The sequence below is a fragment of the Ips typographus genome, linkage group LG6 (genome assembly GCF_016097725.1).
Source record: "Ips typographus isolate SLU linkage group LG6, UJ_Ityp_2.0, whole genome shotgun sequence".
In the NCBI taxonomy this organism is placed as follows: Eukaryota; Metazoa; Arthropoda; class Insecta; order Coleoptera; family Curculionidae; genus Ips; species Ips typographus.
In genome coordinates, this window is record NC_138427.1 from 11,608,085 (window position 1) to 11,624,578 (window position 16,494).

Genomic DNA, 16,494 nt, shown 5'->3' on the forward strand with positions numbered 1-16,494 from the left:
AAACGCTAAAAGGAACTATGCTGATTTACCCACGCATCCTGTTTAACTAACCACCCGTCCACCCCCTTAACGCAAATTGTATAAAGCCACCATATGAGTAAGTGTATTAAACAACCCCTCTTAGCTTTTCCCGTCCTGAGGCTACAGGAAATATAACATTACCGTATATGATGTTTAATGTTCTTTAAAAACAACAAGCCTGGAGGGTTACGGTAAAACGTCATAAAACATTCAAAACTCTGATGGACATATTCAGGACACTTTTTGAACTTCATGGTTTAGGTTATCAACATTATAAAAATCGGATTTATTTTGTTTTGAGCTTATTTGAACAAATAATTCAAAGTGATTGCAACTGTTTCAGCTCAATAAAATGGTACATCTAGTTTGTTCCTCCGACGTTTCGTTTTTTGGTATCTATCATTAACTTTACTTTTTAAGTTGCTAGTTATTTCCCGTTGAATTATTCTAGCTCGCGTACAGCCCTTGTTCTCTTATATTTTCTTTTTTTCTACAAACTTTAAATATTCAACAAGTGCAGAAAGTGATATTTTCCCGCACGCTGACTAATTGATAAATAATAATTTTATAGAAAAACATTCTGTTGAATCCTTGTTAAAATAAGGTTAGGTAACGTGGGTTTTACTTAAAACAATACGTAATTTTATGTTTTCAAATTTTGGTGTATGTAAAGTCTAAATTCGCTCACAACATTTTAATGGGATCAGTGAAATTAATTGTAACCGATTTTTGACCCTATTTACATAAACTTGTTTTAGGTTAAGTTAATATTAAATTTAGAGGAATATTAGTAGTAACACATTTTTTCATTCGAAATTAAATGTGTGTCATAAATGCCAAAATTATAAAAATGACTGTATTTAGTGTCTTCTTTTAAGTTTTGCTTCATTGTCTTGATTATGATCTGATTGTTTATTAGAGAAAGATGGAGCGAAAGGCAATATCAAATAATAAATCGAATGTTATAGGAACACGTGCAATTTTTAGTGTGTGCATTTCTTATTGTTGGAAAGTTCCTTCATATTATCTGTATTGACAAATCAAATATTGATGCTAAACTACAAAATTTAGTTTAATTGAAGCAACCCCCATCATTCTGCTTAGTGGCCGTAATGGTGCATTGTGGGTGCTATTTGTATGTCCTATTTGTATTTTATTTGGTTTTGGTTTGGTGAATAAAAAAACTGTGTTGAAATAGAATGGTACAGAACATCTACATTATAGCGGCCATCGAGTACAATAAAACGCTTCAAGATGAACCGTTCGAGAAAGAGCCGGAGATTCGAAAAGATTTTTCATAAATTCGGGTGCGCGACATAAATTTGCATGATGAATCGGCCCGTGTGAATGGGTGGCGGTGGTGGGGCGGCGCGACGGCGTGCTGAGGCGACCGCGTGGGCGGCAGGGTGTACAGATTGGAACGTTCCGTCCTCGTCGCTAGTCGTCACAGCCGCCCCGTCGCAAACGGACTCTGTTCACAGTCTAAACGCACACACACCCACCACCCCTTTAGTCTCTGATCAGACTGTGCCTGTGTCGGGGACTGAAAAGGCGTCATACAAGAGAGAGCCGAGAGCAACAAGTGAGGCGCGCTCATGGGTCGTCGCAATGATTACCTGAATTTTCGGGCTTAGAGTGCGTGTTCGTACGTGTTTATGCGGCATGAAGACCGTGTTTGCCGCCGCTGCCGCCGCCGCACTGTGCGTGGTGTGCGTGGTAGCCACGCCGCAACCACTTCGAAACTGGAGGAAACGCATGGACCAGAAACCCAACACGATGGTCGACGATTTTCCCATCTCGGATCTACAACAACACGTTCCCCAACTCACCCTCGCCAATTCTCAGCTCATGTTGCGCTCCCCAAGAGGACAGCGACAGTACGACGTACCGCAAATTGGTAAGTCCGTAACGAAAACTTTGTTGACAAATACTAAAACACGAAACGTGACAAACATAACGTAGGAAGAGGGAACATGATGACGTCAATACTTGGACGACACCAGCTTCTTCGTTATTTCAACAGATGCATTTCTGATATTTACTTATTACAGGTGTCCATCATTTTTTTGCGCCTGAACGGTTCACTTAATGGAAAAACGCTTTAGATAAAAGTTGTAGACCACATTTTCGGCTATCAACTCGTAATTTTTTCAATACCGTAGGTTTGACCGTTATCACGCAAAACAGCCACAAAAATTCTGAAATTTAAGCAGTCGTTAAGAAAAATGCACTTCCGACAGTGCCTACCAACCTTTCAAAATCATAACAAATCGCGGTACGTCAATCTCTAATCAAAATCAGTCAAATTATAAGTAGGGTGGCAAAGGGTGTATATGGTCAAAAGTGTGTGAAAACAAGAGGTTGTTTGCATAATTTGAGCGTTTATGATACCCATTTCGGTTTAAATGGTTTATACAAAGTTGTATTCTTTAAAATTAGAGAGCACAAACAATAATAAGTAATTGTTATAAATAAATATTTAGAAATGTGCAATCAAACAAGGCTAATTTCAGAAATGCGATGTTCAGGTCACTCAGTAGTATCAAAAACTGTATTATATTGAAAACTAGAAAGATCTGCTTGATGACGTTTGCAAACAGAAAGAATGCTACTTTACATCTGCAGCATTTACCTAAATCCCATTATTTATGTAAACACTGCACATTTGGTCTTATAAACTTAAAGCAGAAGGGTCACTATTAAAAAAAAAAAACGACAAATGAAAGAAATAGGTGGAGAGTGGAAGATCAGTACCACACGTGATTAATTTTCTCAATTTCAGAGTACACAGTACAGGTTGTGTATACAACTGACAATTACTCTCTATCCCAACCAGGGAGGGCAGTGATGCCATAAATGATGACGTCAGATCGAAATTAACTCATGTCTTAGGCCGTGTTCGTTTTCAAGCTCCATAAAGCAAGCAGAGCGTTTTTTGACGTCACGATGATGTAATTTGACAAAACTATAATTTGACCAATTGTCAAATTACGTTATTGTGACGTCAAAAAAGCTCTGCTTGCTCCATAAAGCGTTCCAAAGGTTTTCATTGATGTTTCGCGGTTGCCAGCTTGAGCGTTCCAGATTCCCGGTAATTTAAAAAGTTTTGTTTTTGTCAAGCCAACCATATTGTAAAGTTCGGGTATAGAGCAGATTTAAAAAACTATTTTTGTTTTTTGCTATCAATAGATGAAGCAATCGCCCCCAGTATTGGTCAGTGTCAGTGCAAGATAGTTGTTTTGTCTATCAGTAACTTATTTACTAGAGCATTCGGCAACATGGCATCAGTCAGTCAGTGTTTTAAAGGTTAGCAAAGGACAGAAACATATTGATTGACAGTGCTTCAGTTGCTTACCGATTTGACAAGACTTACAAGAGTGAGGTTAAGCTGGAAAAAAGCAAAACATAAACAAGAGCGGAAAAATTAAATCAGTGTGGTTTAATACTTTACTTGAATTGTGCAGGCTAGTGTTGGTAGTGATTCTGAATTTGGAAATTTGAATGGGAAAAGTTTGAAAAGAAACTGTCAACCAACGTCAAACATCAAAAATTATGAATTTTTAGATGGCGTTGCGGGCGGACAGCGCCAACGTCGAATTTCCCCGAATTTGAACGATTGGTTAAAGAACATACGTTAATGACGTCAAAATTCCGTCTCGATCAGTTCACAACTAATAGACAAGGAAGGAATATAGTTTGAGCAACTCTTATATTAATTGGCGATTAATAATCGCAATTTTATAATCCATTTCGATTATTAATCGCTTTCATTAATACACTCGTTGGTTAAATAACTATCATAGTGGATCAGTCAAAATAGCATTAAAACTTAGACTGTCATAAAACATCTCGACGTTAACTCTTAAAAACCAACAATATCTAAATTAAGGGTCCCCAACCTTCACATCATTTAAAAAAAAATAAAACCTGCCTTAACAAGAAACGCTTTATCCTCGACGTATTATATTTTTAACGAACCATATACATGAATGGAACGCATTATTTTTCCGGTCTGTTTTTACAATTAGAGACGACCGGTTCGATACAAAAATGACCATGTAAAGCGTTGCCGTTAAAACCGTTGTTATTTTTAGGAGATTAAACATTTCGACTCGTATTTTATTCATTGGTTATCGATTTGTAAGCGCACGCCCCCCGCGACAATAATAGAATTTGCCGGTAAAAATTGTGTGTATTCTCACGAAAAGCCGGTAATTTTCAATCCTTAATCCGTTTGTCGTTCACAGTTTTCCAGCCCTTTTCGGCCCCCTTGTTGTTTGACAAGGTTTTCGCGTCCTCTCCAAGGAAAACTTATCCGTTTATGTTGATTTTTCGGAAGCTAAAACTTTTCGAATACGACTTAATTAAGCGCCCCGTTGTACAGAATATGAGGAGCGTGGGTTGAAAGTTTCACGAGTTTTTGGCCCTTTTCATACGCTCATAAAATTCAATGGCGGGTCTAAGTAGGAGTTTGGCGTTAAATTTCAAAATGCAGACTCGACTGCAAGATAAAAACCGTAAAAATCTTGCAGAAATATTGGCTGTTAATCTTGAGATGGAAAATGTGTTCCAAAGCTTAGTTTTAAAATAACAAATGACTGCAATCATAAGACTAAACTTCAAAAACAGTTAATAACAATGTGTGTATCATAATCCCTCAAATTATGCATATTTGTTTCACTTGATTGAGGGCAAATACAAAAATTATCATAAACTGATTTCCGATTTGCGGTTGTTGGTCATTTTGTACCTGACAAACGGCAAAACATCCAAAGGGCCCAAATTCGATATTTCCATGTAGGGCCTGTTGTCCTTCGCGTAGCAGCGTGTAGGATTACCCACACGACCCGTGGGCATTATGAATATCCGTTTTGGTTCTGTAAGGGAATAAAGTCCTGAAAGGACACGCGGCTAACTACGTAAAAGGGAAATACCATCGGTATGATGAGGGACTGAAAAAGGATCACCGGGATAATTGAGGAATGGAAAATAGCTTCATTTAGGATTTCGGGCGTTAGCCCTTTTAAAATTGATATAACGGTCTAGAAATACTATTATCCGGATTAACAGATGATAGGTTCATGACACGCAATATAACTAATGTGTTGGCCAATGTCTCGTGGGAACGTTCGCTGTTTCTTTCGTTTCGAAGAAACCCGCAAACATTCAACATCCCCTGCCAATTTACTTTAAGGTCAGCCATTAATTTGCGCACGTCCAATGCCCAAGGGAATCGGCTTTATTAAGTTGTACAGTGTTTATTTAAACATGTCGTGTGTGTTCCGTAATGAAATTTCCAAACAGCCAGGTCTAACGTTTCCCGGAACCATGGTGGAATTCTCCTGAGGGGCCCATCCTTGACGCTTTTACTATCGATCACAAGGACGCCGTTAAATGTATTCCATTTTTACCTATACAGAGCTAACACGTAACAGGTAGAAGAAGTGGTTGGTATTTTGTTGATTAATTACAATTAATTTATTAATTTACTTACCTGTTTCTCTCCTTCAATCCCTATATACAGGTGAGTGTGTGGGGAAAGAGCAAAAACTTTGGCCCTTTGCTAATTAATTTAAGGGCGCTGATATTAACCGCCCCCCAACGGCGAGGCCTTTCATCTTCTTATCAGATGATGGCTGGGAAATCTCGTCGGCGAATTGGGCTTTTAATGCAGGGCCGGACCTGGAACCCTTTGAAGTTTAAGATGAATTAATTTAACCTAACAAAGCTATTCATAAGGTGTAAAATGAGAATTAGGCACTCCAATGAAATGTCAAAAACAGCTGATTGAAACTTTTGAAAGGGCAAACACGGCCATTAAAACACTTTCTTATAAATACTGGTACAGTTTTAGCTTAAATTTAGCGATTTTCTGAAGACTTTCAGTTGATATTCCATAAAATGCCTGCCAAATTCATATGAAAGTGTGTTTTAATGTCCGTGTTTGCCTTTCAAAAGTTTCAATCAGCTCTTTTTGACATTTCATTGGAGTGCCTGTCAGATTGCTGCTTTTGATTGACCAATCACAAACTAACGTACTGCACCGTGTAACTGACAGTCACAGCGACGCGGTGGGCAAAACCCCGAACTATTTTAAGCCACAATCGTAACTTATCCGATTTCAGATCGTAAACGATGGTGAAAAAACCTGTTTCGTTTAAAAATAGAAGCTATATCGAGGGTTTGAGTTTCATCTCACTAAATTATTCAGTGATGGCGGTTAGGTAAATTGATAGGTTACGCTTTCGCATTGAATCGCGAAAAAAACGATTAATAAAAGTAATCTGACCTAATGGGTTACACTCGCCGAAAGCTGTAATTTGGAATTTATTTAAAATTTTCAAGTAAATTTCCGTGTAATGACAAAACTGTAGACTAACTGAAAGTGAGTAATTATGGTTAATTAATTTTTGTGAAATAAAGGAAATCAATATAAAAAAAAGTTTGCCATCCCTTCACAGGAATAATTTAACGCTAAACTTGACTTAAATCAATAATAAAATTTCAGTTAATGGAAGCAAAACCTTTTGGGACTAATAAACATTTTTATTATCGTTATCTCGACGACCATAATTAGAAAAACCCCTCCGACTCCAGCTTATTGGATTATTATTTTCTTTCCGGCGAGCTCTTGAAAGCTTTAAGTGGTTTACGACACTGGAGGCCTTAAGAGTCAACCTTTTGGCACGATTTCTTTGTGAATTTATTTTTCCGGGAAAAAAACTATTTACATAAACCTTCAAGTTGAATTTTCTGTGTTGAACCATGGCAGTAGTAACTACGTCTACGATTCCAAAAGGGCAAACACGTCGACGACGTTAACTTTTAAAGTTCCACCATCAGTTTTTATTAAGGTTGTCTTTTTACTTTATATGCACTGGTTTCCCGGGTAAACATTTATGATAAAATATGTGTGTTCACGAGTTTGTCGTCTCAAAACTCGAAAATGTTTACATACTTGCGAAAATTCGTCCGCGTGCTTTGTTCAAACTTTTCGAGCTTATGGCTTTCTCGTGTTTGGTTTCATTAGAGCCTTAGGCGGTATTTTAATAAAAGGAGCCTTTTTAATAAATTAGTGTAAGAAGCTGTAAATAAGGGTTAAAGTTGTTGGTAGTTTGTGATTGGTCAAACCAAAGCAGCAAACTGAAAGCTGCCTTGTTTAGACCTGCTGCTTTATTGTTGAGAGCCTTAGTTTGCCCATGTCTAGTGCACATCCCTACTTTAATGTCAGCACTCAGATTAAAACTGTCATTAGTGTCAATGGGAAAGAAACCATTAAGTAAGTAAGTGGTTTTAGGGTGGACAACGATAAGTGTTGTTGTTGTTCCAATTCTTACCAAATTATATTCTAGGTTATGTAACAGAATTTTTCCACTATAATAGTAGGTAGTCTGCTGCTTTTTTTGACCAATCACAAATTTCCATACTTTTCCACTACTACTATGATAATTCAAACTAAAGATGAAAAGTTTAAAAATACCCACGCGTAAAATTCATTTTATTATTGAGAAGCGAGAAACAAGAACTGAATCAGGAACAGTCCAACTCGATTACATCCGTCTCTGCGAGATTCAATATAACGTCAGACTAGTTCTATCCTTGTCTGGTTAATTGGAAAAAAAACAGTCAATCGAGCACTCAGCTAATCAAAGCGGCATAATGGTCGTAACGTATGTGCGAATGGAAAACAAGGTCCAACATGCACATAGCAGGTCATATCCTAATGAAAGTCCCTTTCCGGGAATCGCGTATCTGGAACGAGGAAATGCAGTTTTGTAGTATTTCCGGGAACAGTTGTATAAACACTTTTAAAGTAGTACAACACACGCTAAAAGCCTCAATTTACAGGAAAATTACATTTTTAAAAACCATACTGTATGTTTGGTTGCCTAACTAAATGACGTTAATCAGTTTGTGCTCTCGATCATACAAATCCAGCAGGCTGGAGCACGCATCCAATTACAAACCGAAAACTATGCGAAAAGTTAGTTAACAGTCTTAACGGTTCAGTCTCTCGAGGATCTAAACATCATTAAAGTTTCGGTAAGACCGGAAAGTTTACCCGAAACGACACAATGTGGTTTATTTAATAACAACTATTCTGTCGAGTTAATGTATGACTTAAGCAAGGTCCTTTCCAGAGATTTAATACAGCCCCTGGAATGGTATAAATTATTCCGTTCCTCGTTTAAACCGGGATTTTTACCTGGAAGTCATTCCAACCCGTGTTTATTTGTACGGAAAATTAACCGGCCGCAATTAAAACCTGTTTAATTAATACAAAATTCTGTTTGCTCTGAGTATTTAGAGTAGTCAAATCGAAAACAAATACGTTGCTGGTCGTTTTTGATTGTTTTTTGCCCACTAAAAGTATAGGTACCATTCCGAACGGTTGTTATTGTTTTTTTTTTCCGTTGTTATTCCTATTTGTTTGGAAATAATTGAAAATAAATACTTTTTTTTTGGCCCCTCTTCAAAAATGTTAAATTGACAAACCGCTGGAAAATGGAATTAAAAACATGCAAAAACCGGTACGCGACGGTGATTATATGGAAATCCCCAAAACGATTGCGGTTAATGGAGTTTTTCCCGTCGTTTTCTGGATTATAGGGCATAAACAGTTTTGGGAAAATCTGGCAGTTGGTAATTTTGTTTAATGAAAAAAAATATGTGATTTGATTAGGAAATTACCTGCCCAGCTCTAATGTCCAGTCTGGAAAACCAACCATTGAGTAAGAAAGTTGTTATTGAGTGGACAAAAATAAGTGGAGGTATTAGTTATATTTTTTTGGGATTCTTGCAAATCAATGAATTCGTCTGTGACAAAAATGGAACAGTCATTCCAAAAAAAAATAAAGCAACAGCTTTTATCGAACAGTGATCTTAGCAACAGTTCAACGGCACCGTTAAATTTATATTAAAAGCGATATTGGCATGGCTTTCATGCGAATTTCGCCCACCCTTAGGTCCGGATGCAAGTAGGGCAAACAATATTTATCCTAACGTATTTCAGGGATTATGGCCGGGGTGGCAAAACAGAAATGCTGTTAATCAGGCGAAATGCTCAAAACGTAGAAGCTCGGCAACGGCTTAATAGGGATATTTTGGTATTTTCCGGCATCTTAGCTAATGCGGTTTAATTTTCGAAAGTTTCTTGTAATCCACCGTAATTTAATGGCGCCTCTTTATCTTAAGTGCGCTGTAAGAGCCACTGTCGAAACTGTTTACATCATTCGAGTTCTTTATCAACTAGTTTAAATACAATTATTACCGGGAGATGATTGATCGATTTATACACTTAGAATAAGTGGAAACATCTGAAAATTCACTGGTAATTCAATAAAAAAGTTTTTGGAAAATTGCTTCCTAACTGTAAAAAAACTCCCATATTCTCGAGGCATTTATGGTTAATTTTTTATCGAAACAAGGTTAAAAAGTTTCAAATTAATACCGTACCCTAATAAAGCGAGGCAACGGTCCGCGCTATCTTCACAGAATCATTTTAAACGATTTTCATTAGACATTTAAGGGGAACGAGAAAATACGCTAATAATGTCGTAGCGATGCTAATTTGCTCTTTTACAAGTCCATTACTGGGGCCGAAAAATTAACTTCTTCAACCTTTGGTATTTCCAGGACGCTTATTATTATGCGGAAGAAGGCAGAACCTTCCCAAAACCCTAACGATCTCGCCCGTTCTCTTCCGAAATTATTTCAATGTCCTAATTATCCCAAATCGATTTGAATTATAAGGGCACCGCTGTCAGTACTTTGCCCTTAGTATTGTGCCAGTTTCGTTAATAATTCAATAGGTCCGACCCGTTAATGACACTTAAGTGTTATTTTCTTCTTTGGCAATCAACAAGCAGATCATCTATGTACATATTGTATTAGTTCAATGACTTTTGATTTACGACACAGCTGTCAGTCATTGAATTCACAATGTTTTAGAACTAGAGGTGGTATCGTGAAAAAAAAATCTGGTGTATATTATTGTTTGAATTATTGATATGATATTGATATTATTGTTTGTCAATTATCAAATGAGGAGTTTTTTAAATATAATTTGTTAACAGTGTGACTCAGTGACTACTATTTTAACTAGTTTTTAACATCAATTGTTTTTTCTTTATTTTTTTAGGGTCACTTTGTCACGTGACTGCTTTAATAATTTTAAGACACAATTTTTTCAATTTAAACTTTGACAGCTTTAATTTGACGTTTCCGACAATTTTCAAGTTCAAAAAATAAAGAACAAGTAAATCAGAACAGTTATGTGAGTCTAATAAAACCAACGTAACTGTTCTGACTATTTCTTAAACATTCGAACTTTGACAGTTTCAAATTTAATTTTCTCAGAGATTTTTTTATAATTTGGTCTTTAACCTAAAGCCTAGCTTAAATTAAGTTTGGTTCAGACTGTGACATTAGAGTTGGAAAAAGTCACAGTCTGGACTACACTCAACTTAAGCTAGGCTTAAAGTACGACGATGCAAATGGGGGTTAATGATTTTGAAACACAATGGGTACGTTCACCTGATGTCAGCGGCTTAGAGGTTAAGTAAGCGGTCCTATTTAGTTTGTTATGACTGCTTATTTAGCTTCTAAGCCGCTGACGTCGGGTGAACGTACACAATTTAAACTTTGACAAATTTGAACGTTTTGACAATAGTTATGCAACCATGCATACAAGACAAACATTTTTCAAAACTGTCTATTGCCTTTTAATGGAGTGAATAAAGAAATGTTCTATCCTAAGCTTTGTAACAAAGTGTGTGCCATATTTGCTTAAATTATGTTTAGCAATTTTTCCTGACAATTTTTTCTTTAGAAAACTTTAAACCTTGACAATCTAAGTGAAAGTGTCTTTAAACTCCTCGATTTTAGTGCTGTCATGATTTATTAACGTAAAACGAAAAAGCAAAACGAAATCCACTTAAGGTAACCCACCAACTTTATAACGTCAAACCGTGGCTAGGTTCTCTCTATTCCCACTGTCGCTCTAAATTTGCTCCGAAGCTTTTAAGTTTCAGTTTCCTTTTAGGAACTTAAATTATTTGCTTAAGCTTATTCTGGCTGCAAAATTCATCAAATTTACTACACTTTCTCAAGTTTAATTGCCAATTACAATGAAGCTTTCTGAGGCCGAAATAAAATCTAATTCGAAACCGCCAGCACCAAGTCGGATTAAATTAAGGAGATAAAAATTCGTCTAGGATAATGAAGAAAACCTCTTAAGTTGGCTGAAGGTTTATTGAAGGAGACCGTACAATTGTGTAACGAAAACAACGATCCAGTTTTATAAAAGCATATCCGCAAGAAAGGAAAATACTTGCGGCTCCGCTTTACAGTGAATGAAATCCTTAATAAATCAAACGTAAATCGCACCCGACCGTTATTTACGGGTTAGGTGAATGCCTCAAAAAGAAATAGAGAACAAAATCTGGAGCGAGTCGTTCATTTCTCTTCCATTCCAAAGATGAAGTAGGTTAAGAAAACGCGAAAAACCAAAAACACATTCTGAAAAGAATAAAGTTAGATTTCATGTGATAAACACAGAAACTGAATATTAGTAACATTATAACCTCACCTTGGCCCCAAGTTGCATCTGCGGCCGCAGTTGGCATTGAAGCTATAAACTAGGTTACACTTAACAAAGTTGAACCGTATAAAGGGCGGTTTTATATTAAATCTCAACGAACAAGGTAAAATCCTTTCATTCCAGTCTAAGCCAGAAAATTAACATGCACAAAAAGTTTTTTAATCATCGGAAGTCTTTGCCCTCTTACAGCCACCTTCAGTTAAACCCCGGTTATTTTAATTAATTTCAACCGAGCCAGAATATTAATTTTTTTTTGGAAAAAATTTAAAAACCTTATTAACCTGATTTGGTTTAGGTGTCAGTTGTAAGGTAATCCGGGACCAAAGAAAGAAGTTAATTAATTTAATATTCATCATCAGCTTACCGTTTTTTTGTATCAAACTCAGAAAATGAAAATTAAAATTGGTTTTAATTTTTCCATGATTCCACTCCAGTCATTAACTAGGACACATGTCCTCTCTAGTCACTTTTATTATAGTCAATGATTTGGACAACACAGTGGTTATAGGTTGTGATTGGTCAAAAAAAACAGCTTTCAGCTCAAACTACCCATATGTCCTTTCACTAAAATTTAAGAATCCTTCTTTACTCTAAACTTTTCCCTAGTAGAAGATATTAAAAAGAAAAGAACTAAAACAACTTTTTATCGTTTAATCAACAAAACTGAAGGGGTTATTTGCAACGTGGAGGCAATACTAACTTTGCAATCAAAAAACTTTTATGCGAAAATTCGCGAAAGCACTCCGCCCAAAGTTTATGCAAATCGACGGCGACAAGAAGAGAAAAAAAGCGAGCCGCGTGACGTCAGTGCATAATTTGGAGTTTTACAGCTTTTATATTGTCGCGAAAGTTTTAAAAGGGCCGTAATTCGTCAGTGATAAACTGTGATCAACGTTTAAATTACGCTTTTACTCGGTTGATGGCGCGATTTACCGAAAAGACCCCGCGGAAAAATGAGCTTCAAGCTTGCGTTGGATTGCTCCGTACTTTTTTTTTCCACTTTAACAGCGAACTATGTAGGACTGACTTTTTAATAACTTTCTGATTTGCTTTCTCGTCGAGCGGTGGTGTTGCTGACAGGCGAGGTAAAACAAAAAAAACTTAAGCAATTTAAACTTCATAGAACACGTCCTTAAAAAATACACAAAACAATCGAGTTAAAACGCTTTATTGGTCATTGATATAATCTTCTGGATTTTTTCGTTTCAATTGTTCGTGTCTTCTTTCGACTGCCTTGTACGTCGCATACGCCAACGCCAGTGCTGTATGAAAAGAAGAATTAATGTGAATTGACAGATGTCAGACTAAACACAAAATGTCACGTGACGCTGGAATTCAAAGCATCAATAATTCATTTTTTATGACGGAACATTCAGTCGCAGACTTTTATGGCAAAAGCAACCCATAAAGCCAATGTATAGAGAAAACTCTTCTACGACCACATAAAAACGTCTCTTATGCATAACGTATAAAAGGCCACTTACGCGTGCAGACATAAAACGCTTCCTCCTTAATACGCCTGATCATGTTGGTTATTCCGTGCACGCTCACCATCTTCGTTTTTAGGCAAAACGGAGACACTGCGTAGAAAATTATCCCAGTCAAATGGAATCGAGGACCGTCGTGTCCCATTTTATAATGCAAAATTGCTCACAACTGCAAACTGACTCACTGACAGTGACAATAATATACAATGGCGGTGGTTGACAGGCTATATTGACACACGAGACTGGATTTACACCGGAACATTAGCAATCTTTTGGAAGGGTTATTTTTAAGAGTTTATAAGCGGTCGTAAAGCTGTTGTTAGTCCAGACCAATTTCTAGTGGAGAGTGTAAATAATATTCTGGAAGCTCAAGCAGGCCATTAAGTTGGAGAAAGGTAAATTCTCCAGTATATTGGATTAGTACAGCGTCATCAGTGAGTTTGACGTTTTGAAAATGCATTCATATTGCTTAGCGATTAATTGCGACCTGTAGCGCTCTCTTTCTCACACACGCTTATTAACTGAAAGCAATTCTGATACAAACGTGACCTTCTCGATCTCGACGTTTAACGAGTTGTATGCGTTGTTGCCAGATTGCTAGTTGACCGTTTGCTATTTTTGTTTATGTTGTTGATAACTTGACTAAAAACTGCTTACAAAGAGACAAAAAAAAACCTCAATATTGACTAATAGTGTTATTCAAAATTCTCTGTTAAAAAACTTCTATGTAAGAAGTAAATAAAAACAAAATGTATGTAAAGTTCAGGTTTTAATGAAATAACTAAACATCTGGCAACGTGGCGCGTTAAACGTCAATGACGTGCATCGGCCGATTTATTGCCGTCTACTGTAGATGTAATTACGATTTTTTTCTACTTCCGTATATGATGAAACCGGACACAATAGTTTCACGTTCAAGTTCTAAAAAAAGGACTCACTGAAACGTCGTCATAAAAACACATCAAGGAAATTAAAAATGTTTTTTTGTATTAAGTTTCTTAAGGGTAATCAATAAGTTTCGAGGGAGGTGAGTACGTCAAAGCTAAGTAACTAAGTTTTAAATAAATGTTCGACTGCTGCTTATATGCACTCTTGATTTTGCTAGCTTCAATGATAATATATGACATTGACAAATAAACAGGTGTCAGCTGTCATACATTGTGGTGTTGCCACACAACTGTTTATAAACCATGCTTTATTAAGGTACGAGTCTACTGGATACATTTGTTTCGTAACAATGTTGTACGAGATGCTGGAAACTCATGTTTCCTGTGTTGAGAAACATGAGCTTCCAGCATCTTGTACAACATTGTTGCGAAACAAATGTATCCAGTGGACTCGTACCTTAAAGGTGTCCAGTGACGTCTTCCTAGGTTATGATGATTAAAGAGAGTCTGGATAAACAAAGCCTAGGTATAACGACATCGTTAACAATTACGTGATAAACGGTGTCGGCGAACAAGAGAAGGACGCATTATTATAGCAATTTCCGAGAATTCGTCCGTTTCGTAATAATAAAGGAAACTGTGTCGTCTTAAAGAAGGGGAGCGGGAGCAGCAGCGACAACATCCCCGAAGGAACGATTAATCATCCCTCTTACCTCAACTAGTGCTAGCGACCGCTGTTCTAAAAATAACTCCCGAATTTCGGCGGCAGGAGCCGACTACGACGATGCCTGCAGGTGCATCCCGGGCCCCAATCGATAAGTGGGGGCGGGAACTCCCGACCGACTGGCGACACACAGTTACCCAAACTTTACGCTCTCAAAAATCATCTCCGATCCGGATTTTTCGACAGTTGGAATATTGCAAAAAGTCAGTTTTACTTCCCTTAGTGAACCTTTGTATAACTGGAAAAAGGATTAGGGAAGGTTAAGAGTAAATTTGGCAACGTTGCAAATGTGAATGGAGGTTTCATCATATGCTCAGCCTCAACAGGATACGTGCAGTTGTTGCCAGTCAGGTTAAACTTTTAATTTCCCAAACTACTGCAGACTTCACTCTATCCTGGCTACTTATTTACAGAAATGATATAATATCCGTTTTTTTTCCAGCTTATACTTTTATACAACAGAGCACAGATGGGAAAGAATGACGTCACAAGAAGGGTCCAAAACACGAAACGGAGAAAGTAGAAAATGTTTGCCAGTCTCTCTTTTAACCCCTCCCCCTTTCTCAAACATCAAATAACTTGACACGGGTCTAGCTCTCCTCTTTCGCAAAGTTTCAAACCTTACCTCGGGAATTATTATACGTTTGCTAAAAGAACATGGTCTGTTGAACGACTTTTTTTTCCATTTTCCCTTACGGAAAAAATATGGTAATTTCTGGTGTTTGCCGAACTATAGTCAATGCACCTGGGGGAGCATTCGTACGTTGATTTGTTTATCTCATCTGTTTGCCTCACAACAGAGCAAAACAAACGGAGCCTTTCGGCATCGAATATTCGAAACATTTCGCACGCCCCCGCCACCAAGTCCAAACTCTGCCTCCGCTTTCGAATTTTGAATGAAACCGCATAATCCGGGAGGAGGAAACGTAGAGGAAGTTGTTTACGAATTTCGACAATAGAGGTTGCAACCCGTTATTGGAGCAGTCGGCGTCAGTTCTATGTCGAGCATTTCGCTCTATTTCGGTAATTAACACCTTCATTGTTTGTGGAGATACGATAAATCCCTAATCTGTTACATCATAGTAGTCAAGTAGCACCCTTATTGTATACTGTCATTTGTCGTCAGTCAACACGTTGATTTAAGGTGACAAGTGACAAGACACTGCAAGCAATGACAATTTGACAAATTTCACGTGACGTTAATAATAATAGTGATAAACCCACAGTACTTGGAAAGAACCACTCCTTTTGGAACAGTAAAAGTTCACTCACCATACCGTCAAAATCTGTAGAAGTATAGTTTTGTTTATAACTTTAACGTGCACAACACTATTCTAGGCCAGTTTTATCAGTTATTAGCGTTTTCTTCGTAAAAACTCTGTCCTGATAAAAGAAAGCAGAAGTTTTGGGTTACATTTTGACGTTTGAACAAACCTCCCCGCTGTTACAGGGACAAAATTAGAAACTGTCAAATTATTCAATAAAGCTTGTTTACTAGCACTGTTTTATTTCCCGGTCAATATCTCAGTTATTTATAACCTTGTGTATTTGTATGTGGTTAAAAGAAAGTCAAAATTTAGACGTTTGAATCAATCTTCTAGCTGTCATAGTAACCAAGTAAACGGTAATCTTCAAAGAAACAGAACAAAACTAACAGCAAAGAATTGGCGTTTCAAGTTAAGATCGCAGCGCCAGTTGAACTAAAATCGAGCAACCCATTCCTAACCTAACATTATAAATAATATGACACTGTCACCTGCGCATGTAACAAGT

General features: G+C 37.1%; 2 protein-coding genes and 1 long non-coding RNA gene across 4 annotated transcripts in view; 1 reads left to right on the forward strand and 2 right to left on the reverse strand.

The window, feature by feature from the left end:
• Positions 1-296: 296 nt before the first annotated feature.
• On the reverse strand, positions 297-1,773 carry LOC145730529 (uncharacterized). The gene is made up of 2 exons (XR_014178640.1): positions 1,638-1,773; positions 297-511 (listed from the first exon to the last, which is right to left on the reverse strand). It is a non-coding gene; the product is annotated as an uncharacterized LOC145730529 (long non-coding RNA).
• The window catches only part of jeb (low-density lipoprotein receptor domain-containing jelly belly protein), a 29,221-nt gene continuing 13,965 nt past the window's right edge, over positions 1,239-16,494 (forward strand). For both annotated transcript variants that reach the window (XR_014178630.1, XM_081981758.1), the window contains exon 1: positions 1,239-1,918. Coding sequence is in view for 1 of the 2 variants with exons in the window: in XM_081981758.1 (XP_081837884.1) it covers positions 1,684-1,918 (235 nt within the window). In the remaining variant the exon portion in view is untranslated. The remainder of the gene's footprint in view (positions 1,919-16,494) is intronic.
• Positions 12,776-13,647, reverse strand: LOC145730525 (cytochrome b-c1 complex subunit 8-like). The gene is made up of 2 exons (XM_081981761.1): positions 13,108-13,647; positions 12,776-12,885 (listed from the first exon to the last, which is right to left on the reverse strand). The coding sequence occupies exons 1-2, from the start codon at positions 13,253-13,255 to the stop codon at positions 12,791-12,793; spliced, it is 243 nt and encodes an 80-aa protein (XP_081837887.1). The 5' UTR covers positions 13,256-13,647; the 3' UTR covers positions 12,776-12,790.